The sequence below is a fragment of the Colius striatus genome, chromosome 3 (genome assembly GCF_028858725.1).
Source record: "Colius striatus isolate bColStr4 chromosome 3, bColStr4.1.hap1, whole genome shotgun sequence".
NCBI lineage: Eukaryota > Metazoa > Chordata > Aves > Coliiformes > Coliidae > Colius > Colius striatus.
In genome coordinates, this window is record NC_084761.1 from 98081458 (window position 1) to 98107541 (window position 26084).

At 47.3% G+C, this 26084-nt stretch overlaps 1 protein-coding gene across 4 annotated transcripts in view; it reads left to right on the top strand.

Moving 5' to 3' along the window:
* Positions 1-26084, top strand: part of ATRN (attractin) — a 192817-nt gene that overhangs the window by 127756 nt on the left and 38977 nt on the right. For 2 of the 4 annotated variants that reach the window (XM_061992449.1, XM_061992450.1), the window contains one exon: positions 10630-10691. In XM_061992449.1, coding sequence (XP_061848433.1) covers positions 10630-10691 — 62 coding nt within the window. Of the gene's footprint in view, positions 1-10629; positions 10692-12176; positions 12289-13861; positions 13952-26084 lie in introns of those variants that run through there. The other 2 variants (XM_061992453.1, XM_061992452.1) reach the window with 2 other exon arrangements.

The window sequence follows — 26084 nt, forward strand, 5'->3', positions numbered from 1 at the left end:
TCCATTTGAACCCAAGGAGAAAGTCCTTTGGTGCTGAGGGGAGGGAGCCCTGGCCCAGGCTGCCCAGGGAGGGTGTGGAGGCTCCTTCTTGGGAGGTTTCCAACCCCAGCTGGACACGTTCCTGTGCCCCCTGAGCCAGGGGCAGCTGCTTGAGCAGGGGCTGGGGCTGGATAAGCTTTGGGGGCCCCTTCCATTCCCCACCATTCTGGGATCCTGTGATACCACTCTTCTGTTGCATGACAATTTCTACCTTCAGTGTGCAGATTTGACAGCGAATGGACATGACAGAGCTCCATGGGAATGAATGAGCTTTAGTTTCAAGGTGTTTGCCTGACAATCAGAACTACTGAGGTTTTCCTGGCCCTGCTCATGATGTAATGAGCCAGCGTGTGGGGTCTGTTCTGAGATTGCTCTTTCAATTATGAGACTTTCCAGAACATTGTTTGCTGGTGCCCTTCAAATTTAGATGAGCATCACTATTCAACACCTGGCTGTTCCTTGAACAAACACATCCCCAGTTTGTCACATTGGTGTGGTGATTCTTTTATTCTGATGCAGAGCAATGCTGGACTAAATCTTAAATGCTGGTTTTAATTCAGAGGCAGCTCTGCCCGTGTTTGCTCTGCACAGCAATCTGAGAGTTCACAGGGGGAGACAAAGCAGATATAATTGGCATTTCAGAGCCAACTGCTGACTGCAGCCAATTAGCTGAAAAGTGACAATTTGTAGCTGCTGCAGTAAGGTGGCACAGGATTGGAATATAAATCGATTTCCATCTCGGTCTAAGTTCAGAAATGAAGTGGTTTTTATATTTGCACAGTTACATGTGTCTGTGCTGTAAAGCTCAATGGCTTAGTTAATATTGCAGCAAGTGAGGAGCAAGTCATTTATCTCTTTCATTGGGCCTTCACACAGGAGCAACGTGGCTCAGAGCAGGAGGTGTGGAAATCAACTTTTAGTGGAGATTTTTATTGTGGCTTGTTGTAGGATGTAAATCTGAGCATGTGAAGCTCTTCAGCTGCATCAAGTTGGCCAGAAGTTTGTCATGTGCAAAATATAAAGCAGCAGTCTGTTGAGTGTGCTTGAATACAAGGTGGTTGTTGAGCTTCTCATGAGCAGTGAGTATTTCTTTTAATGCAAGCAGGAACAGAACAACCTGGAGTTATCTCTGAGGCTCCTGTGCTTTCTGTGATCCACCTCTCCTGGACCTTCAGCTGTGAGATCAGCTGGTGTTGCAGTTATGGGTGGTTATCCCTTACTTAAATTTGTCCAACTTTCAGTTGAGCATCACAACTCCTCCCTCTGATGTCCCCACCTACACCATCAGCTGTGTTACAGACTCTGGGGGATCTCCCATCTCCAAATCACGCTGCACTTCAAGCTGTTCAAGTCACAATTCATTCCTGCAAGACCTCCTTTCAAACTTATGGTTTAACTGTTGTGTCTTTTCCCAGTGGAAAAGGTTGTTCTTGAGGCTTTTGAAGACTTACATGAGTCAAGTCAGCTTAAAGTTTCTTCCTTGCCTCAATATTTGGATGTATTTTGCTGTTCATTTAGAATAGATCCACGATGCCTCTGAAAGGGAACATCCTCCTGCCTCCATGGTGTGGGCATCTCCTTGCACAGTGCTGCAGTGGCTGTGGCCAGAGCATGGCTTCACCTGAAATCTGGCTCAGCAAAGATTACTTCTCAGCTGCAGTGGGTTGTGTGATCTGCTTTACTACAGAGCTGCAAACACACCTTGCACTCTTGCTGGGTGATGGGAAACATGGAGACAAGTAGTTAAAGGTGTAGTCTGGATGCCCACCTGCAGCACTTATGGAAGGTTTCAAATGGTGGGGAGGTAATGGTCTATAACAAGCTTTGCTCCTTCCCTTGGCCATGCAGACACCTTGTCTTTTCAGAGCAGGTGTCTTACTCTGCACTTAGCTGAACCTTAACCCTGCACAGAGACAAGGAGCCATAATCCTTCCCTATCAGAGATTCAGCATCCACAGTTCAGTGTCAAAAGTCTCCAATCACTGAAATTTTAATGCCATTATCCATTTGTTACACTGCCAAACTGTGCTTCATACCTCTGAATGCAAATAGACAGGGCATGGTGCTAATCAGCCCTTCTGCAGGTGAAAGTGAGCTGAGGGCAACTAATCCCCTTGCATCCAAAAAGAGTCTGCCTTTTAGGATGCTGTCAAACAAGGCTCCTGAAACAAAACTGCTACACATTGTCCTTCTAGAACCAAGAAGACCATGGTTTCTTTCAGTAGTCAATCATCCTACTGCCTTTGCCTATTATACCTAGGTTACAAGTATAATGGTTTTGTTCCCTAAGTTTGTGTGGTGTTAATCCATGTTCATTGTCCTCAAGAGCAACCATCATGCAAAGAAGTAAAGAAAGAGCAGGTATTGGTCAGCTCATTCTTTCCACATCTGATACACAGTGCTAACACAGAGGATGGATAGTCTTGATTAACCTGCTCCTCTGTACTTTGTGGTTTAGTCCATGGCCTGATCTGAAAGGTAGAAATAACTATAATAATGAAGCATTCCCTTTGTACTCATACCCTAATGTTTGGGACTTGTTGAGTCCCTGACTGGATTTAGTTGCCTTTCAAGGCTTCTATAGCCTGAATTGGTCTGATTGGTGTCAGGCAAGTTTGTGGATTTGTATTTTGGGATGGGGAGAACAAGGGTGCAGGTCTGTTTATCAGACTTAGAGCATGCATTTTCCCTTTGCTTTGCCACTCTGGATCAGACTTAGAAAAAGTAAGGTGTACTTTTAAGCTTAGCATCACATCAAACAGGTTTGGAAAAGGGAAGCAAAGTGATTCTTGCAGGTTGGAATCCCAGATCTGAGCTCTTCCATTGTTTTCATTGAATCATCTAAGCTTTTAACAATGTGCTGACCCAGTTTGCAGTTTCTCTGTGCTTCTTGAGGCTGAAAGCAGAGTCAATAAACCAGTAGCCACTTCCTTCTTGTTTCTCAACATCTGATCCTATGTTGGTGTGGCTTACCACAGACATAACCACATTCAGTCCAGCAGTATTCAATGCCTAAACACACCATGGAGTGCCATGAGGGTGGCAGGTAGCATGTAAGACCTATCAGAGGCTCATGTCCTGCTGGAGCAGCAGCTGGAGGCTAGGTGAGATGTCCTAGGGCAGCTGGGTGGCAAGAGCTTACCCCTGTGTAGGCAAAGGAAGGAGCTTCTAGTGCATCCATGAAACCAAGGGCAGGGATGCACTGTGGAAATTGAAACCATTTCAGTGTCTTTCAATCAATATATTTGTGTGCTTCAGGTGTTTAAGGTCCCATTCTAGATGGAGACTTAGGTATGGAACTGTTGAGGTAATGCTGGACTTGCCACCTATGTTGGCCAACTGAAAGACAGGTGAGGTTTCCATTGAGTGTAAAAGGACAATAGACATGTGCCTCTGTGTGCCTGTATTTAAGTGTCTAAATCTCATCAGCAGAATTGAACAACTGCTTCCTTCTCAAGGTCATCCCAGGAGACAATTTGAGAGCCCCCTGCCAGAAAAGGATCATCTTGCCCTGCTCCTCCCATGGGTTGCTTCTGAGTTTGCCTAATCCCTCAGTGAGCAGGATCAGCTCAAAAACACCAGCATAAAGCCCTGCGTTCCCACAGCTCTCTGCTGGCTTAAGTCTTGCTGACTTGCCTTGGCTCATTAAAGGTGTTCAAGGAACGTGTGGAACAGCAGCCAGCAGCATGTGGCAGAGCTGAGACCTTTTAGGTGGTGGAGCTGGATTGCCTCAGTGTTCCCTGAATCCTCACCACTGAGGCTGTTGGGGTTGGCTCGCTGCTCCTGTTGAGTGGAGAGCACCAACAACACGTTTCCTGCTGTGGGTTTCGCTACAGCCTGTTGTATTTGTGTTTAAGACAGGATCTCGACCAGCTGCAGAGTTGGGCACAGAGGAACCTGCTGAGGTTCAACAAGGACAAGGGCAGAGTCCTGCAGCTGGGGAGGAACAACCCCCTGCAGCAGCACAGGCTGGGGGTGACCTGCTGGAGAGCAGCTCCAGGAGAGGGACCTGGCAGTGCTGGGGGAGAATCAACTGCCCATGAGCAGCAACGTGGGCTCGTGGGCAAGAAGCCAATGGCAGCCTGGGGGCATTGAGGAGAGTGTGGGCAGCAGGGCCAGGGAGGTTGTGCTGCCCCTCTGCTCTGCCAGAGCTGCTGAGGCCTCATCTGGAGTCCTGTGTCCAGTTCTGGGCTCCCCAGCTCCAGAGGGACAGGGAAGTGCTGGAGAGAGGCCAGTGCAGGGACACCAAGATGCTGAGGGGACTGGAGCATCTTTCATACAAGGAAAGGCTGTGGGACCTGGGGCTGTTCAGTCTGGAGAAGAGGAGACTGAGGGGGGATCTCATTAATAGTTACAAATATCTCACTGGTGGGTGTCAGGAGGTTGGGACATCCCTCTTCTATAGTAGCCAGCAACAGGACAAGGGGTGATGGGATGAAGCTGGAACACAAACAGTTCCACTTAAACGTAAGAACAAACTGTTTCAGTGTTTGAGTGAGGGAGCCCTGGCCCAGGCTGCCCAGGGAGGGTGTGGAGGCTCCTTCCTTGGAGCTCTTCAAGACCCACCTGGACATGTTCCTGTGTGACCTGATCTAGGTGACCCTGCTTCTGCAGGGGGTTGGACTGGATGAGCTCTAAAGCTCCCTTCCAACCCCACCATTCTGTGATTCTAAGGGAGAACCATAACAGGGAATGATGTTTGTGTTGAGCAGAAGCACAGTCTTTCTCCCCCTTGCTATCATAGAGGGCAAAATGGATGTTTTGATGACTTTGGTATCTCTCAAGAATACTTAAAACCCCTTTGTTTTTCAGCTGGTCCTTTGACAGAAGCGCAGGCACTCAGCATTCAGGCCACGGCGCCCGCTCACCGCTGTCTGTGTTCTGCAAGGTCACACTGAATCCTTGCCTCTAACCATAAAAAACCCAGGCGAGACAGTGGAGGTGCTGAGGAGGAAATGGGGAAAAGATATACATAAAATGTCATCTGCAGCTTGTTTGGCTGTTGGCTGTATCTCTTTGGAAGCCTTGGAGCTCCCAGTCTTAACGTGCTGCTGACTTGTTCGTTAACGAGCATAGCTGGGGCTATGTTTAACTAAGAAGCGAAGCAGCCTGCAATCTCTGCATTGCTGTGGTTTGCAGAGCAGTGTGGCCCCATAGACTATCAAAACTCAAGTCCTGTAGCATTCTCCCACCTGCTAGGTGTGCTTAATGGATATAGCAGTAGGGACCTTTTGTTATCTTCTGGATTCACAGCAAGCGCCCGACTCCAGCAGCCCGCTTCACGTCGTGCCTCCTCTTGGTCAGCTTCTCTGCTTTCAGCAGTTCCTTAGCTTTTTTGGCTTTTTCTCTCTTTTACAGTTCTATTCTAGGACTGTGTCCTGTTCAAAATATCATTTCCAATTTCACCTTTTCTCATCCTCAACATGAGCAAGGGTTGAAAAGAAAGGGCAGCGCTGGTGTGGATTGAGTCACTTCATACAACGGTGGAGAGAGGCAAAAGCACAGCGTGTAAATAACCCTGAACTGTTAGCAGGGAAAGACAAGTTGTACAGACAACATCTTCTCTGTGTGTTTGTGTCTTCTGCAGCATTTAGATAGCCCAAATGTACCAAATCATGCCATGAAAGTGTCATACTTGGTACTTGAGCAGTTTGGTCTCCCGAGACACTCAAACCCCAGCTGGATGAGTTCCTCTGTCACCTACTCTAGGTGGTCCTGCTCTGGCAGGGAGTTGACTGGATGAGCTTTTGAGGTCCCTTCCAAACCTTCTGTGATTCAGTAGAGTTTAGGAGTACAAATATTATGTGTAATGATAGAAATTGAGTTTGGAGAGAGATTTGCCCCATCTCCATTGTGTCTGTTTGGCTTCTGTTCCTCTAAAATAAAGGTAACTCCAGCACGAGCAGAAAAAGTGATATTGTGGTGATTTATCTGTAAATCTGTTTGTTACAGGTGAGTGAGAGGAGTTACTCACATTTGTTTCTTGCTATATTTAATGGAAAGTACTTCTAGAGCATTTCTCATGGGGTTGGTGATAGCAACTTTCCTTAGTGGTATGTGACATTGAAACAGTTCTTAATGAGTTCAAAACACTTGTCAATGAGAAGCTTGGAGGCTTTCACTTTAGCTGTGGTTGCACTTGCAGGCTTAAGGTGAACTTGTTTCAAAATGAGCAGTTGACTAAGAGGCAACTTGGACCCATTTGTGTACAAAATAGCTCTTGAAATTGCCCTCAAGTTCCTTTTGTCTCGAAGCACGAGCTTGGCAAACCAGTTCCTGGGATGGAACCGTCCCAATGGGTTTGTCACGGTGGACATCAGTCACAGCCTGTAGTTTAACTCCACAAGTATTTGGAGTTTGAAATAACCAACTGTTACTGAAATGTCAGGTGGGTTCAGATGACTTTCCCTTGACTCAGTGTGTTTGGGTGCCAGGTACTTGGCCCTGAACCCCTCTGAAACGTGTGTGTGTACTCATTTCAAAACTAGGACGCTCTGTAGGTGTTGTTGGTTAGTTAGAGGTAGGCAGATTTTACTTCTGGCTTAATGGCTTATGCTAATTAAATGATGAAGAAAGTAAAGCTCTTAATTACACATTTTTATCAGCTTTTTATTTCACTTCATCTGGAAAGCAGCCAACTTGGGGGGGAGGTTTTTGGACACTTCAAATGATGTGGCGTTAGGAAAAGCACGAGAGGCTGCTGTGCTTTTCCAGATACCTTCTCAGATCTGATAAACACAAGCTTTGTAAGACTCTCTAGAATGAAGGTAATTAATTTTCTGATCTGTTTGGATCTTAATTACTTCAGGAGACTGCATTATTCCTAGAGAATGTGCCATAAAATGTCTTTGGTGGCAACGTGGTTTTGCAGCCGAGCTGAAGTTCTGGAGGAAGCTCTCCCAGTCCTCAGTGTTTTTCCTCCTGTGACATTGCTTATTCCTCTGGTGCAAAATGAGGTTTTTGAGTGGACAAATGGATCTTCTGCTGTTGTTTAAACTTAATTAAAAATCCATACTGCTGAGAAATTTGTGCCATATTTATCCTGGATCCACAATGATCGCTCTACTCTGCAACAGCTATTTCTAACCCAACTTTCTATCTAAGTGAATTAATTAAGTCCTAGGAGCAGATTATATTAGGGGAAATGAAGCTCTAAGTAAGCAAGCCATTAGCAATTATGATACTAAATTGCTTGTGACACAGATTGGTCAGGTTTAATAACACAAAGCAGGAAACACCTAGACCTTTCTCCTGGGGCAGGGACAGACAGCAGACCTTCCTGCCAAAGGTGTGCCCAGCTGGAGGGACTGCTGCAGGTGCTGAGTTGCAGGGGGTGGTGAGAAGGCTGTCTAACATCAGGAAGGGGTTAGAATCATAGAATTGTTTTGGTTGTTAAAGCCCTTGAAGCTGCTGCAGTCCCAGCCCTGCCCTCACCCTGCCCAGCCCAGCACTACCCCACAGCCCTCAGCACCTCAGCCCCACGGCTTTGGGATCCCTCCAGGGCTGGGCACTGCCCCAGCTCCCTGGGCAGCCTGGCACAGGGGCTGACACCCCTCTCAGGGAAACAGTTCTGCCTCAGCTCCAACCTCAACCTCCCCTGGGGCAACTTGAAGCCATTTCCACTTGCACTGGAGAGCAGAGACCAACACACACACCCCCCCCAGCCCCCCTGCCACAACCTCCTGTCAGGTAGCTGCAGAGAGTGATCATGCCAATAATGTGGAAGAGTGGAAGCTTGCAACAGCAAGGATCATCTAGAGGAAGAAACTTCCCCCAAAGCCTGAGGTGCCCTTACAGATCTGCTTCACTGCTCTGCAGATGGAAGAGGAAAGACATCAGGAGAGACACTGGAGCTGAGTAAAGCAGCCCATGTAAGAACCAGTACAAGTAAGGAAAGGTGATGGGGGGCAGTAGTAGGTGACTCTCTCCTTAGCAGTGTTGAAGCACCCATTTGCTGACCTGACCCACTCTCTGGAAAGGTGTGCTGCTTACTGGGAATGTCACTGAAGGATTACCAAGCCAGGAGCTGTCTGAGGAGTATCAGGAAGGGTTACAGAACCCCAGGAACATCAGGAAGGGACTCTGGAGTGCACATAGTCACTTCATCAGCCCTTCTGGTGAAAGGGAAGGGGTTTGAAAGGGCCCATCAGTTCTGGCAGGTCAACAAACAGTTACAGGGTTGGTGTCACAAGTGGGGGTTCAGCTGCTTAAACGTGGGACTTACTTTGACAGCCCCAGTGTTCTGGGGGCTGATGGGCTCTGTCTGTCAGTATCTGTTGTGACAGATTTCCAAGCTGGTCAAGAGAGCTTTAAACTCAAGTTACGGGGGAGGGAGACCTCAGTCCATCCCACTCCTACCAGTTTGCTGCCAGCAATAGATGCTCAGAACCTGCAGAGGAATCACAGATGAGCAGGGGAGCACCTGAAGAGCCAGAGTAGATTTAGATGAGGTGTAAGGTGAAGCTCTTCCCTGTGAGGGTGCTGAGACCCTGGCACAGGCTGCCCAGAGAGGCTGTGGCTGCCCCAGCCCTGGCAGTGCCCAAGGGCAGGTTGGATGGGGCTGGGAGCAGCCTGGGCTGGTGGAAGGTGTCTCTGCCCATGGCAGGGGTTTGGAACCAGATGAGCTTTAAGGTCCCTTCACTCCAAACCGTTCTATGAAAGTATTTTCAGCTGGAGAGAAGTAACTTGCAGGAAACAACCTGGTTTTTTTGCAAGTCCATGTATGAGATACAGACCCTCAGCTGGTCATTACAGGAGAGGAACTCCAACAGGTAGACAAATGAACCACCATGGGTAAAATACAGTCCTTCTGTGTGAAGCAAACCCAAATTCTCCTTCTCTGCTTTATTTCTTTCCTACACTTGTATTATCAAAAAATGAGAAGCCCTTCTCTGGTAACAGTTCAGAGCTGAGATTACAGTCTCATTAATCTTTCATACAATCTGTCTGTTTTCTTGTTATAATTGGAGCAAGCTTTGGTTTCCATCACAGAAACTGGTCCTAATGGTCATCTTGAGAGGACTGGCCCCTTATTGATTTCTTTATGCTTTTAATTTGCTTTTTCTATAGAAGGATTTGAAAAGAGATGCTGCTGTCTTGGTTTTGAAATGCATCTGTTAGAGTTGATCATAGTTCTTCTCAGGCCATATTTCTGCATATACTGGATGTATTAAGTGTTTGTATTTGGGGATGTGATAGTTTAGTAAGAAAAAAACCCCCAATCTTTGCCTTAAAGAGCTGCCAGATAGTTATGCAAATATAAAGCCACCTCAGTTAATATGCTCTGGGCTTTAAAACATGAAGTGAAATTGTGCTCATTCTTCTTTTCCTCATCAGCAAGTGATTGGGAAGCACTTTATAAGGGAAAAATCAGCAAGAAACTATGTATTTTCTGTATGATTTTCCTGTCTTCTGTAGGCAGTAACATTGAAGTCACAAGCATCTGCTCTGCAGGTCTAGAGTTAAAGTTAGAGTTCCAGACAAGCACAAGTTAGGCACTGTAAAGGAGCTTTCCACTTGTGACCATTTCAATCTATCTATAAGAAAATGATTGTGGTCAGCTTCTGTACCAAGTTCCAATGGCTGTTTGAAGCAAATATGATAAGAGGAGGTGTTGTAAAGCAACAGAAATCCAAACAGCAGCTCATTTTGCATACATTCATGGTTTTGGGGACGTTGCTGGGAGGTTTCTGTTGGTGCTCATGGGCCCAGGCATGTGGTTTATTAAAGAGAAACACCACCACTGACACCTGAAGTGAGTTTTACATCCATGGAAAGCTGTTGTAAGTGCAGATTAGCCCTGAAATAGATTCAGTTGCTTCAGGAAAGAGTTAATATCCCATTGTGGTGCTGTAGATTGATAGTCAGAGGAAATAGGAGGTACCTGGAAAGAGCTTCTGATTCCTAATATTGCAGGAGTTGCCTTTCTGTTGGCTTCCCTCTCCTCTGCTTTGTTATTCTTAACCAGGCTCCCTAATCTTTCCTTTTGCCTCCAACCACCTCCCAATTTCCTTTCTGCTTCTTCCCTCTGTTTTCTGTCCAAAACCTTGGCTTGTTTTTCACTTTGCAGTTTGAGTGGCTTGCAGGAAAGTGACTTGAAGATGAATGCCATAGCTGTTTTTACAGTATCTATTATCTTCTGTGTTTCATGCCTATTTGCTGCTCTTGGTGTAAGTGAATTTAGTCCAGGAGGTTTTGATGTGCTGGTGTGGTTGGACTAGGAGCATGCATTTTAAACACTGAGCTTCAGGTTGCTGTGTGTGCAGGAATGAAAAAGACTCTACTTTAGCTCTTGAAAACTTTTGGGCTCTTGCTTTTTGGAACCCATGTTTACTCAAAGGTCGTTTTTGTGCACTTGGACATGCTGCTTGTTGCTTGTTTAGGTTCATTTTTGGGATATATGCTTCCAGACTGATGTGAAGTTGTACTTTGTTTGCTTTGTTTCAGTGGGTTTCAAAACAGTGCTCAAAAATGCTGATTACCATATTAGTAAAGATACCTTTCCTTGTGATTTCTTTGCTCCCAACAACAATACATCTGAAATGTGAACTCAGTAAATAATAGAAAGCATTTGCTTCTTTTCTTTTCCAGATTGCATTCTCACAGCACAGCAACTTTATGGACCTGGTACAGTTCTTTGTGACGTTTTTCAGGTACTTTTAAACAGCTAAATGTTTCTTCTTTAGCAAAGATCTGTGGGGTTTGGTTTTCAGTTTAGTGTTTGGGGGGGTTTTGTTGGTGGTTTTCCATTTAATTCAACATTTCAGCCTAGAGAATGGGAATCTCTGCTATGTCTGAAGCACTTAATTAGGAAATATGTTACAATAATGGTCTTTGCAATGCCTCTTGTCCTGTGCATGCAGGGAAAGGGAGGTCGGGGTGGGGGAGGCTTTTGGAAGCAAAGTTGCTTTTGTAATGGTGTAGAAGACATCTTCTGACTTCCCAGGTCATGGGAATAATGTATGACTTGTAGGAATTGCAGATCTTCACACATCATCAGACACAAATCATAAGGGATTTGGCCAAGAGTTAAGCAGAGGCTCGTTTCAAACTCTTTAGGTGGCGCCTTCTAATTTTAAGCTGAACTCTGAAAAGGTATCAAGTTAAACACAAACATATGTTCCCCCACAACTGAAGCCAAATATCCTCCTGTCCTTCATGAACTGCTTGGTAAAATCCAACCTAGTGTGAAGAGAACTGATGATTCCCTGGGAGCTGGAACCAACAGAAGCATTTGCAACACTTGTTTCCTCTTCTGCAAAACAGTACATCCCTAACAAGGAGGTTCAGTGCCTCTGAAACATAGCAGGTCATCTCTTGAAGGCTTAAAGATCTAGAGCATTAGCCTCCACAAACATAAACTGATACTTGATCAATAAAGAGAACTCTCTCAGGGGGGTTATACATGGAGTAAACAGTGCTCCAGCTCTTACAGTGTGTTATGAAGTAAGCAATATTATGCCCATTCCAAAATGAGCACTGGAAATAACATCTTGCTTTAGATTCCATCCTAAGCTTAATTAAAGCAGGGAACTCCAGATGGATCCTTCAAATAAAGCTTCCATTGATATGGAGTAGGTGGTTAGTCCTGGATCCAGACTTAAGCATTTGATCTGCTGAATCCATCACAGTCAAGGTCTTCTCAAAACCTTGGTGTCAGGGTAATTGCTTATAAGGAGAAGGAATATGGAAGCAGTTGGTTCTGTAGGTTTTTATTCATGGCATAAGATCAACCCAGACTTTCAAAACTCCCCATTACTTCTTTACAGACTTGCATATGAGATTTTGAGACTCTTCTAAGTGAGTGATTCCTCCAGCTCCATTACTGGAAGAGAATAACAGCTAGAAGCAGAAGATTTGGGGTTTATGCATATGTATATCTGTCTCTGTGAGCACAGGCAGCTGAAGGTACATGCCCAAAAGTTAGGTGGCTTAAAGATAGTCAGTGGTGATTTTCCCTCCCTCCCTCACTGCTCTCAGATGGATCTCCATGAGAAGTACCACTGTAATATGTGTTGGGTTTGTGTGGAGCTGCTTTTTGCTTGGTACCAAGAGAGAGGGCTGCAATGGTGGCCCCTGTAATGAGTTCTCAGAACTTCCCATGGCTCTGGGTCAGACCCATCTCTGGCCCCATTCAGGCCAACATCATGCCTCTGCCATCACTGTTTAAGAAGGTATATCTGCAGTGGAGGAGGAGGTGGAAGGAGTGGGACGAGGTGGAGGTGACCACATGGACCCTGCAGTCAGTGAGGAAGAAGGAGAGGAGGTATGACAGGCCAGAGACCCCACTGCAGCCCACAGCAGGATGGTGACCCTCCCTCTGCAACCAAGGAGAGGGCACTAGTGGGGCTGGAACTCACCCACAGCTCCCAGAGGAGTGACAGCCTCCAGAGGAGATGGAGACTGTGTGGGGAGGCAGCCATGGGGCAGGACAGGCTGGGATGGCTGGGGGAGAACCATGTGGGAGACAGAGAGGAGTTGCAGCCCTCGGGATGAACACATGTTGGAGCAGTCTGTGCAGGACTGTCCAGTGTGGGAGGGACCCAAGCTGGAGCAGGGGAATGGTGAGGAGTCCTCCTGCCCTGAGACAAGCAGCAGGAGCCATCAGTGAGGGACTGACTGCACCCCCATTCCCTATTCCCTGCTCCACTGGGGGGTGGAGGTAAGGACACCAGCAAAAGGGCAGGGGTAGGGGAAAGGTGGCTTGAGAGAACAGTTTGTGTTCATCATCATCCCACTCTGGGTTGCTTTCTGTTCATTCTGCTTTGGATTGGTGACAGATTACATCAATTCAGTTTCCTTCCCCAAGTCAAGCAGTCCTGTCTGCTTTGCCAGGGACAGCAAGACCCTCCCTGTCCTCAGGGATCTCCACAAGGCCTTCAGGACATTTTCTCTTCCCCATCCCACCTTGAGTGGAGAGAGAGCAGCGAGCAAGCAGCTGCCTGGTCCTTGTGGGCTGGACCAAAACCACAACACAGTATTATTTCACAGCCTGCCATGCCAGAGGAATAAGAACCTGTTTCTTTGGGAGAAGACAGTTGGTGTTTTCCAACTAAGCATCTATAACGCATGAGAAGCTCTTCAGTTCTTTAACTCTGCTCAGCTCCTCTCCCAGCCCTTGGGTTTACAGTCACTGTAACTTGCTAAATAACCAGTGTATTGGACCAGCAGGATTCATCTGTGCTGTTTGGAGGGGAAACTCTTGCAACACTTGCATTTTTAGTGCTCCAGGGTGCATTTTGTAATTACAATTGAAATCAAGTCTGACTGTAAATAAGGAATATCCAATAGCCCCCTGTGATGTGAATGAGGCAGAGCTGGCTGCAAGTTTGCACACTAAGTAGAGGCAATGAAAATGCCTTCTGCAAAGCCTGAAGCCAGTTGGTAAAACCACCCTTGAGATACAGGTCAGCTTTAGAACCAAGATACTTATCTTTGGGTGTGATAGACACAAAGAGAGACTTTGTCCTGGAAAGGGAATGTTGAGGATGATTTTCTGTTAGCACATTCAAGGGTCTTGCTGCATTTTGCTATTCTGCAGGCAGTTTTGGAAGTCACAGAGTAGTAGGGTTGGAAGGGACCTTTAGAGTTCATCCAGTCCAACCCCTCTGCAGAAGCAGGGTCACCTCTGTGCTGGTGATGTTGTGGCATGTTTCTGTCTTCTACAAGCCACCTTCTCCCCTTCATTGTAACCTCATCCTAAATATGCTTTTCTGCCATGCTGCTGGAAAAAACAGCTGTGCCTTGAGCTTCATGGGAGCCATACAGTGAAATGGGGAGGTTCAGACTTTCAGTTTCACTGCTGACATTTGTTATGCTTTAGGTCAAGTGAGTCCTTCCAACGGGTACTGGAGTGGAGTGCAAGCTGCACGGCCAGACTCCAGCACTGCTGAACTTATGGAGTATGGCAGGCACTGACTGACTCTGAGGCAGATGCTACAGTGAAGCCAGGAACCTGCCCTTGCATTCACTCATCATCAGGCAGAGCACAATGAGACTGCTGGTTTCCATTTCATTTAAGGGCTGGGCTGCTGTGGGGTGGAGGGGATGTGCCTCACATTCTGAAGAATCGAGTTGGAGGCCTGTGGCCAGTGGAGTTGCACAGGGATGGGTTCTGGGGCCAGTCTTGGTCAACATCTTCATCAACCACCTGGATGAGGGCACAGAGGGACCCTCAGCAAGTTCCCTGCTGGCACCAAACTGGGAGCACTGGCTGATTCCCCAGAGGCTGAGCTGCCATTCAGCGGGATCTCGAGCGGCTGCAGAGTTGGGCACAGAGGAACCTGCTGAGGTTCAACAAGGACAAGGGCAGAGTCCTGCAGCTGGGGAGGAACAACCCCCTGCAGCAGCACAGGCTGGGGGTGACCTGCTGGAGAGCAGCTCCAGGAGAGGGACCTGGCAGTGCTGGGGGAGAATCAACTGCCCATGAGCAGCAACGTGGGCTCGTGGGCAAGAAGCCAATGGCAGCCTGGGGGCATTGAGGAGAGTGTGGGCAGCAGGGCCAGGGAGGTTGTGCTGCCCCTCTGCTCTGCTCTGCCAGAGCTGCTGAGGCCTCATCTGGAGTCCTGTGTCCAGTTCTGGGCTCCCCAGCTCCAGAGGGACAGGGAAGTGCTGGAGAGAGGCCAGTGCAGGGACACCAAGATGCTGAGGGGACTGGAGCATCTTCCTGCTGAGGAAAGGCTGTGGGACCTGGGGCTGTTCAGCCTGGAGAAGAGGAGAGTGAGGGGGGATCTCATTAACATTTACGAATATCTAAAGGGTGGGTGTCAGGAGGTTGGGGCAGCACTTTTTTCTATAGTATCTAGCAACAGGCCAAGGGGTGATGGGATGAAGCTGGAACACACAGTTCCACTTAAATACAAGAAAAAACTGTTTGAGTGAGGGAGCCCTGGCACAGGCTGCCCAGGGAGGGTGTGGAGGCTCCTTCCTTGGAGCTCTTCAGAACTCACCTGGGAGCTGCTTCTGCAAGGGGGTTGGACTGGATGATCTCTAAAGGTCCCTTCCAACCCCCACCATTCTGTGAGAAGTGCTGACAGGCTCTCAGAGCTCCTGCTGCTGTTGGTGCTGAGCACGCCGGGCGCGTGGCTGCGTGTTGCCGTCGTTTGATTTTGCAACACGTTAATGTTTTATTTTAAGCTGCAGAAAATGTCAGTGGATAAAGGTTGGGTAGAGCAGTGGAGTTCCAGGGTTGTTAATGTTGCTTTGTAATTGAAGCTGCAGGAGAAATGATATTCCATTCGTTGTTAACCTTTGCACAGCTCAATGAGATGGAAGCAAACCTCTTCTTTTCCCTGTTTCCTCCTCTCTGGTTTTCATAACATAGCTCTTTCATTTATGGCAACAGATAGTTTGAGCTATTTTGACAACCTCTAGTAAACATTTTTTACCAGTGTTTGGACATCCTCATCTTCCCCCCTAATAAATTCTCGGCAGTGTATCTTTACATGCAGAAGATGTCAGAATTCGTGGCCACCTCATATTGCTGCCCACTGCTCATCCTCCTTCCTTCTTCTTTTAATTAATCACACCCATTTTCTGCTTCATTGGCCAGTTCTCTAGAGGGTTTATAAAAGGAGGATTTAGAATGGTTTGAATGAAGTACAGATGTGTAAGCATCAGAAGAAACAGCACAGCAAGAGCTGAAAGCATGGCTTGTATTCTGCCTGGTGACACGGTTGAGGATGATGCTGGTAAACTCTCCAGTTAGGCAGGAGGAGACCTCTTGCTCTAGAGCTAGGAGGGTGGCAGCAAGGCCACAGCACCTCACCTTTTCCTGATGTAGCAGCCCTAAACTCAAAGTGTGGAGATATTGACCCAACAGGCTTGTCAGAAGTGTGAATAAAACTGAAGCCAGAGTCCTGCCAAAGAAGCTGTTGAGCCCTACAGGGTATAAAAAGACCTGAAACCCATGTTTACTGTCTCCAGGGATGTAGCCAGAAGATGTGGTAAGGATGTGACAGGCAGCATGTCCTCTCCTCTGTGTGGTACACACGTGATGTTGGCCAAACAAGAGAGTGTGAAATGGATAGAACTGTTTTTTCTCTGAGGTTTTGTGAAATGTCACCACTTTCAGCCTGGAGAAGGCTCTGGGGAGACTTTATTGGAGCCTTTTGGTACTTAAAGGGGGTCTTACAATAAAGATGAGGACAGACATTTAGTAAAGCCTGTAGCAACAGGACAAAGAGTTATGGTTTAAAGCTAGAAAAGGGTGGGTATAAGAAGGTATTTTTTTATGAGGAGGGTGGTGAAACACTGGCACAGGTTGCCCACAGACGTAGGAGATGCCCCATCCCTCAAAACATTCCAGATCAAGTTGGATGGAGCTCTGAGCAACCTGATCTAGTAGAAGATATCCCTGCTCATAGCAGAGGGTTGACCAGACGACCTTCAGAGGTCCCTTCCAACCCAAACCATTCCATGATTCTGTTCTGTCATCCTGAGCTTTGTTACACTGATTCACCATAGTCTTCTGTTGTCTTCTACTGCACACCTGTGGACAGTTCACCCCATTTCTTGGCTGTTCTATATATCATTTTTCATATCTTCCCTTGAAACCTCCTTCTGGAAGTGTTCAACACCATCTCTCCAGTCCCACCATAGTCTTAGGATGATGGTCCTGCTCTGGCAGGGGGGTTGTACTGGGTGATCTTTCAAGATCCTTTCCAACCCTTAAGATTCTTTGACTTCACAAATGGAACAGAAGCTGCAAGTTTTGTGTTTTCATGGTGTCACATGAAACCTCACGTGCCTCTACCAAAATCTGAATAATAAATGGTGTGATTGGACATTGGTGCAGATAGTTGGACTTGTTCCTCATGAAACCTTCAGAGGGAGCAGTGAGGCAGATGGCTGGATGTGCTGTGGATTGTTTTTCCTGGATGTAAACGTTCACCCCGTGTTTTCAGTAAGTGGGAACAGTCTGCTGCAATAACCCAAAGCTGGAGTTGTGCTGCAGATACTTTTATTTACTCATTGCTTATTAGATAATTGCTTACTGCAGTAGAAATGCCATTCCTAAATATGTGAGCTGGCTGAATGACAGAGCCCAGAGGGTGCTGAGCAATGGCACAGAGTCGAGTTGGAGGCCTGTGGCCAGTGGAGTTGCACAGGGATGGGTTCTGGGGCCAGTCTTGGTCAACATCTTCATCAACCACCTGGGTGAGGGCACAGAGGGACCCTCAGCAAGTTCCCTGCTGGCACCAAACTGGGAGCACTGGCTGATTCCCCAGAGGCTGAGCTGCCATTCAGCGGGATCTCGAGCGGCTGCAGAGTTGGGCACAGAGGAACCTGCTGAGGTTCAACAAGGACAAGGGCAGAGTCCTGCAGCTGGGGAGGAACAACCCCCTGCAGCAGCACAGGCTGGGGGTGACCTGCTGGAGAGCAGCTCCAGGAGAGGGACCTGGCAGTGCTGGGGGAGAATCAACTGCCCATGAGCAGCAACGTGGGCTCGTGGGCAAGAAGCCAATGGCAGCCTGGGGGCATTGAGGAGAGTGTGGGCAGCAGGGCCAGGGAGGTTGTGCTGCCCCTCTGCTCTGCCAGAGCTGCTGAGGCCTCATCTGGAGTCCTGTGTCCAGTTCTGGGCTGCCCAGCTCCAGAGGGACAGGGAAGTGCTGGAGAGAGGCCAGTGCAGGGACACCAAGATGCTGAGGGGACTGGAGCATCTTCCTGATGAGGAAAGGCTGTGGGACCTGGGGCTGTTCAGCCTGGAGAAGAGGAGACTGAGGGGGGATCTTATTAACATCTATAAATATCTAGATGGTGGGTGTCAGGAGGTTGGGGCAGCACTTTTTTCTATAGTAGATAGTAACAGGACAAGGGGTGATGGGATGAAGTTGGAACACAAACAGTTCCATTTAAACACAAGGAAAAACTGTGTCAGTGTTTGAGTGAGGGAGCCCTGGCACAGGCTGCCCAGGGAGGGTGTGGAGGCTCCTGCCTTGGAGCTCTTCAAGACCCACCTGGACATGTTCCTGTGTGACCTGATCTAGGTGACCCTGCTTCTGCAGGGGGGTTGGACTGGATGAGCTCTAAAGGTCCCTTCCAACCCCACCATGCTGTGATTCTGTGGTACGTGCCTGAATCACTTCTCTGTTTTTCCAAGGAAAAGGAAGAGCTTTTAAATACTTTTACACAAACTTCTTCACCTTGTTAGAAATAAGCAGTTCAGCATTAGTGACTTCTTTCCATGTTGTCCTCATCACACTTCAATTCATCCTGCACAATGGTCACAAGCACACCAGAGCAGTGATTCCATTTGGGGTCTCTTTCATTTATTAGTCCTGTTGTTGTCTGTGACCTTTTGTGCTCTTGGCCTTTGAAGCCTCCTGTGGCAAGGTAATGGTTTGAGGTATGGGAGAAGTACTTTGACATTGTAAACTTTTATTGAGTAGGAGTTTTGACACCTTAATGTAGGTTTCTCTGTATATTGTGTCAAAGCTTTTCTAGTTAGGGCAGGTGATGGGCACCAAAGAGCAGATGAGTTATCAGACATGGATGTCCACTTTAGGGTGAGATACAAAGCTCTCCACAGATTGCTGACTGTAGTTCATTTGTGTATTTCTCATGACTTAGTTGACTGGATGACCAGGTTAATGCAAAGGATACAGAAGAGCAGAACTGAGAATGGAAGGGGTCTCCAGAGCCAATGCTGTGCTTAGTCCCTGGTCTCACTCATAGCCTCAGCCTGCTCAGCTGGCCCAGCCTTCAGAGTGACTTGTGCTCTCTCCTGAAAATGCTCTGAGGGGAAAAAAACTTCAAACCACAGGTCAAAATAACACTGATTTCCATTCCAATTTCATCATGTGTCCCATTATTTTTGGCTTGTTTACTTAAAGCTCCATCTACTAGACTTGCAAGATGACTTTTGCCCTTTATTTAATGCTGTATGCCCCTTGTGATGTCATAGAAGGATTTGCACATCTGAACCCTAAACAACACCCCAAACACAAAAGCAGGGAAATCCGTGAATGCCTGCTTTCCCAAAAGACCCCAGCTTAGACTCATCTCATCTTTATGGTAGCTGCCACCATTTTACAAGGTGTCAGAGTTGTTGTGCTGGCCAATGCATTTGCAAAACAGACACAAGGTCAAAATAGTGTCACTTGCCACAGGTAAAGTGGATGGTGACTTGTTACCATCCTCAGCAGACAGATGAGGTTGTAAAGGGTGGTGTGAGGAGGATGGAGCTGATAGGACAATGATAGGACAAGGGGCAGTGGGTATAAACTGGAACAGAAGAGGTTCCAAAGCAACACAAGGAGTAATATCTTCCCTGTTGAGGTGAGGGAGCACTGGCAGGGGCTGCCCAGATGGGCTGTGGAGGCTCCTTCTCTGGAGACATTCCAACCCAGCTGGATGAGTCCCTGTGTGCCCTGCTCTAGGTGCTGCTGCTCTGGCAGGGGGGTTGCACTGGATGAGCTTTCCAAATCCCTTCCAACCCTTAAGATTCTGTGATTAATCTGCTGTAGGCTGCAGAGGGCTGTTTGGCAAAGACCAACCATGCAAACGATGCACACTCCTCCTGCTTTCTGTGTTTCTTCCCATTATTTGGAGGTTTAATGAATTGAGCACTTAAAAACATGTCCTGTAACTCTCCAGCATATTAACATTTACTTTTAAATAGCACTTAAACAGTTTCCAGTTCATCAAAGTGATTTGGGGTGTGTTTCTAGTAATCATTGCAGTGCTCTCTGAAGTTATTAAGTGACCTGTATATGTTAAAGCATATTAGTATTGAAGCAACTGTATATTTTGGCTTTTAAAACTGCCACTTTCTTACTAGCAATTCTGATGTTGATAAACATTGTAGGAGAGTTTAATAATTGGGCCTTAATGTGCCAGATGGATTTTCTTCTCTCTTTGTGAGGAATTGCATCGTCTCAAAGCGCTGATGAAGTTTTCCAGCCGTTGAGGGCTCCAAGTGTACTTGTTCCTAGAGCTTTAAGGGTACCTGGAGTGATGAAAATACCCTCTGTGCTGTGAGGAGGAGCTTAGAGTACAGGATAAAACCTGGCAGGGTGTTAAAGTTCAGGTTTTTGTGTCAGGATGGGGAATAAAGAGGGTATAAAGAGGGCTGAAGGCTTATCAGCTAACAAGTAGCCCATGTGTTGAGGCCATCTGAAGGGAGGTTACTTCTAAGCATGTCACTCATTTGCTCTCCTTCATCTAATAAATAAGAATGACTGAATGAAGCTACTTATCCCATTTTCCATCAAATGTAAATGCCATGCAGTATTTATGCTGTAGAAGCATAGACTTTTACACCTTGTACAGACCAAGGAAAGGGGCATTTGGTAGAACCTGAGCCAAATGAGGACTCACGTTCAAAGTTGCCTGGGCTGCAAAACTCTCCAGCAGTATGTTAGATGGTTCTAGATCACAGAAGCTCAAGGGCTGGAAGGGAGCTGGAAAGCTCATCCAGTGCAACCCCCCTGCCAGTGCAGCACCACCTAGAGCAGGGCACACAGGGACTCATCCAGCTGGGTTGGAATGTCTCCAGAGAAGGAGCCTCCACAGCCCATCTGGGCAGCCCCTGCCAGTGCTCCCTCACCTCAACAGGGAACAACTTTGTCCTTGTGTTGCTTTGGAACCTCTTCTGTTGCAGCTTGTCCCCGTTGCCCCTTGTCCTGTCATTGGCCATCACTGAGCACAGCCTGGCTCCAGCCTCCTCACACCCACCCTTGATGCATTGGTAACCATGAATGAGCTCACCCCTCAGTTGTCTCTTTTTCCTTCCAGTCTTGTTTCACATCCAAGTTTCCTGGTTTCTCCTTTTTCTGTTGGAAAAACTGAACTGCTCTCCAACTGGGCTCACCCTTGGCCTTAGGAAAATGGGAATCCAACAGCTGGTAGTTCAGATGCAGCTACCAGATGTGCTGCTCACCTTACAGGACTGTGTACAGAGTGCATTGGGATGTTCCAAGCCCAAGGACATTTCTGTCCCCTTCTTTTCAGAGAGATGAGTGAGGAGAAGTGATACAGAAGCATTGTCTGAGATGAGGGAGGTGCAGAGAGACCTGAATGAGCAGTGGATTTCAGGGATGGAGGAGGCTCCTGGTAGGCTATTCATTTTGGAGGAGAAACAGAAGGAGAAAGCAAGTCCTGCAGCAAAGGTTTATTTTTGAGGCCATTTGGAAGTGGGTGAGTATTCATAGCTGGCAGAGAGGATGCTGAGGCTTTTCAGGAGAAAGCAGGACAGAGAGTGTGGCATTTGAGCAGGACTCTGCCAACTGTAGGCTTTCACTCCAGATCATTTTCCAACGTGGCTCTCATTCCATGCAGCTGTTTGTTTTTGCTGCTTCCATAGTCACACAGTTGCTTTCCAAGAGAAAGTGTGGGCAAACAAAGCTTCTTCAAAGCTACTGATTTGAGGACAGGTGTTTATGCCTTATTTCAAGATGGTTTAGGCTGAGCAAGCCTTTGACTTCACCCATGAGACTCTTCCAGCAGGTGATGGACTGCAGCCCAACAAGCAAGCGTTGTCTTTTCTCCCTCCCCCCAAGTGCTGCCAAGGGGAGGTGGTGCAAAGGGGAAAACCTAATTCCTTGGTGTTTTAAAGCTTTTGTGGATATTTGCTGCCTCCTTGTGACAGTACAAAGATGTCTGGTGCTGTGGCTCTGAAAGACAGGGTACTGTGGTGAGCCTTTAAGGGTTTTTAGTCGTCTTTAGATGTTAATTCCTCTCTGTGCTTTCATCAGAAGGCCTTGGCTGTGGTGCCTGAAGTGAGGCAGGAAAGAGGAACCCATGAAAGATTCTGGCCTTGTGCAATGTTGCATTTTAGAACAGGGATTTAATATGAGGATAAAGCTGATCCTCTTAGTTCTCCACTCTACCTTTCTCCTCTGAGGGAGTAAGTGAATATGCAGGAGATGTCACGTTCAACTCAACCACAAATAAGAGGTCCATAGCTGATATTTACAGCTCACTGGGCTCATGTTTCTCTCTAAAATTGAGCTATCCTCATGCAATTCAGCATGTTTTGATGCCTGTCTTCAGTGTGGCAGGCATGTTTCTGGTGCTGCCTGGTAGATACGAGTGGAACACATACATCTTGTAAAGGTCTCCTACAGAAAGGTGGAGATCTCATTGCTCTGCATGGCACAGCACAGGTCCATCTGTATGCTTAACCTCCTGAGAAACTCCTCCTGAAGGTAAATCTCTCTGGAGTGACTCTTTATACCACAGAGATGCTGGAGATTGATGAAGCATCTGGCCTTTTGGCTTTGCTCATTGAACGTCCCCCTTTCCCCAGATAAAGAGGTGTTGAGGACGTAGGCTGAGATAAGCCAGGACAGCAGCCATTGCCCATAAGCTTCATCTCAAACACTTTATCACAGAATGGTGGAGGTTGGAAGGGACCTTTAGAGATCATAGAATCACAGAATGGTGGGGTTGGAAGGGACCTTTAGAGCTCATCCAGTCCAACCCCCCTGCAGAAGCAGCTCCCACCTAGATCAGCTCACACAGGAGCTGAAGCTTCTCTCTGGTGTCACAACATGAATGCCATCACCTGCCATGCCTTGTGCTTTGGCAGCCTGTCCTGGGGACTCCTGTAGATGTTTGCAATGTTGGGTTTTTTGTGCTTATATGAAATATGGAGCCCAAACCCCTTTTCCTTGCTGCCCTGAAGGTTTTGTTTTCTTTCCACCCTCCGTTTGTACGATGCCGTTCATATGTGGCTGGAAACGAAGCAGAGCAAAGATTGAGCTCATGGGCTGGTTTTGCATGCATGCATTTGGGATTTCTGCTCTTCAGGGAGCACTTGGGCCTCAGAGACAAAACAAATATTGCATTTAGGAAACCTTCAGGTTTCTCTGAAGGAAAAGGAGCTTAAAAGAAGAAAACAAGCTCATGTGAGCCATTGAGTAAGTGTGGTGGCATTCATCCCATAGGGAGCTAACAGGAGTCCCAAGACAAATGTGGGCACTCAAAAATTCTGCTAGGTCATCATTCACTTGTGCCTCCTCAAGTGTGGCATCAGTGAAAATCCATCTAGTCCAAACATGACCTTGTCCAGGAGAGAAACACCGTTTCCAGGTGGTACAGATAGGCTGCTGTCACACTTAATACAGTGGCAGGGAGCTTCAGGAGGAAAGGGGAAAGCTGAAGGTCTGAAATCCTCAGTCATTAATAATGCATCTTGGCTTCTTTATCAAAACAGCAATTAAAGATTTAATGTGTATGCTTTCGTAGTTACTGGGGACACATTGGGTTTGGCTGCAAAAGTCAGTAATAAACCAAGGAAAGGAAATAGCCATGAGAAGTGCTTGTCTAAACTGTTTGTGTTTGCAGACAAAAAATGGCCAGGCTTTTGCAGGGAAATAATGTCAGGCTTTAACATGTAGAGAAACCATGGGGGAAGCAATTTGGAATCCATAGCTCTCAAAATGAAAGAGGCCAAACAAATTGCTCTGTGATCCTGCTTAAATTTATCAAGAAATAGGTACCCTAGGAGTCTCTCAGTGCCTTGCAGATGTTTGAATGCTGAAGTCACATGAGTGCCAGTTTTTTGCTGCTGTATGCTATATGACAGTAAAACATATTTCTGGATATATCTAAGCTTGAAAAATAGAATCACGTTGCCCAGTGGCTGCTGCTTCAGTGCTCAGTGCCAGATCACACACAGGGTTTGTAATAGATAGGCTGCAGATTGTGATTTGTAATCAGGAATGGGCTCTTCTCCCTCTGCATCTCAGGGAATGGGTCCTGCTGTCTATCCTGTGTTTTTAATGATAAATATGGTCCCATCTTTCATAGAATCACAGAATGGTGGGGTTGGGAGGGACCTCAAGAGATCATCCAGTCCAACCCCCTGCAGAAGCAGGGTCACCTAGATCAGGTCACACAGGAATGTGTCCAGATGGGTTTGGAAACCTCCAAGGAAGGAGCCTCCACACCCTCCCTGGGCAGCCTGTGCCAGGGCTCCCTCACTCAAACACTGACAGAGTTTTTCCTTATATTTAAGTGGAACTTCTTGTGTTCCAGCTTCATCCCATCACCCCTTGTCCTGTTTCTGGATACAACAGAAAAAAAGTGCTGCCCCAAGCTCCTGACACCCACCAGTGAGATATTTGTAACTATTAATGAGCTCCCCCCTCAGTCTCCTCTTCTCCAGGCTGAACAGCCCCAGGTCCCACAGCCTTTCCTCAGCAGGAAGATGCTCCAGTGCCCTCAGCATCTTGGTGTCCCTGCACTGGCCTCTCTCCAGCACTTCCCTGTCCCTCTGGAGCTGGGGAGCCCAGAACTGGACACAGGACTCCAGATGAGGCCTCAGCAGCTCTGGCAGAGCAGAGGGGCAGCACAACCTCCCTGGCCCTGCTGCCCACACTCTGCTCAATGCCCCCAGGCTGCCATTGGCTTCTTGCCCACGAGCCCACGTTGCTGCTCATGGGCAGTTGATTCTCCCCCAGCACTGCCAGGTCCCTCTCCTGGAGCTGCTCTCCAGCAGGTCACCCCCAGCCTGTGCTGCTGCAGGGGGTTGTTCCTCCCCAGCTGCAGGACTCTGGCCTTGTCCTTGCTGAACCTCAGCAGGTTCCTCTGTGCCCAGCTCTCGTGCCAGTCAGGATCCCACTGAATGGCAGCACAGCCTCTGGGGAATCTCTGTGTTATTCTCTGCTAAAGAATTTACCTTTGTCAGTGGGACTCCCATTTGCTGAAACATTAATGCTTGAAGGACAGAATCTCCAGCCCTTCAGAGCCTGTGTAAGCAAACAGCAGAGCTTAGGAAGAGAAGGGACAACGGGAAACTGGTGGATGAGATGCTGTCCATCACCACCATGAGCCATCTCAACAACAAGCTCTTGGGATGAGATGCTGTCCATCACCATGTCACCTTTTTTCTGTCAACAGTGCAACAGTGGCTTCACATCCAACCAGCTGAACACTGGGGGCATGGACCTGTGTATGAGTAGTGTGGCAGAACAAAGTGGACACCACAGTGTTGTTTGGAAATAGGAGGTTTGGGGATGTGTGGAAAGGATCCTTTTTTGGAAGCAGATCTGAATTTGCTGTTAAAGGAAGGGGCTTCTGAGTGAGCCATGGTCTTTCTCCCACAGTGTCTTCCTTGGGGGTCTCCATTCAGAGCCTCAGAGCAGAGAGAACTGAGCTATGCCCAGAGGCAGGGGAAGAGCCATGCCAGGTCCCCTTCCACCAGCAATCCCTGTTCAGGCCACAGAGCACAGCATTAATCATGCACTTAGCAAATAAGTCATCTCTTCTGGTGAATCTGCCTTTAAACACTCACTTTAGATACACACTAGAGCGTGGGGAAGGAGGTTTGGAGCCATTTTTCTCTTACCTATCAGTGCATGACCTGAAGAGAGGCTTTCACTGGGGTTCAGAGACACAAAGAGGACAAACATTCATCTTGGAAAGCTTGCGTTGCCTTGAAGTGGCTCATCAAGTATTCATTGTGCTAAGATCAGAACTGTCAGTAAGGTTGGCTTTTATTATTCAGATGATGATGATGATGATGATGAGAACTGCTTTCTGTTAAACCTGCTGCTGTGCATTTTCCCTGGAAGCTGGCAAATCTCCTCACCCTTTTCTCTTTAGATTTTAGAACAGCAATGTAGACTGGGAAATATCAAGGAATGGTTGTAGTCCTACACCAGCCACTTACAAAGAACCCACAGCCACTTAAAAGAACCCAACCCATGCCCACTCCCTCTTAGAAGAATCCCTTTTCTCTGCTTCTTCCAAGGCTTCTCTCTTTGGGCTTATCCTCTCACTTCAACTATCAACAAAGATAGTCGATACCAGCTTCCCCAGTTTGATTATCAGCCTTACTGCTGTCATTTCCTGGTGGGAAATGGTGGATATTCATGTCCAGAGGTCAAATAGGTAACTTTGGAACAACAGTTTCCTCTGCAAATAGATGTAGGAGCGTTGCTGAGCCGCTCTCAGGAGCACTGAACTGTGCAAAGCACTTTGCGCCGCCGGATGATCTCCCATCAAAGCACCTCTTGAAGTATTACATGAACTTTGAGCCTTGTTTTGATTTGGTAGAGCTTTTCAGCTGATGTGATGTGCTGAGCAAGGCCAGCAAG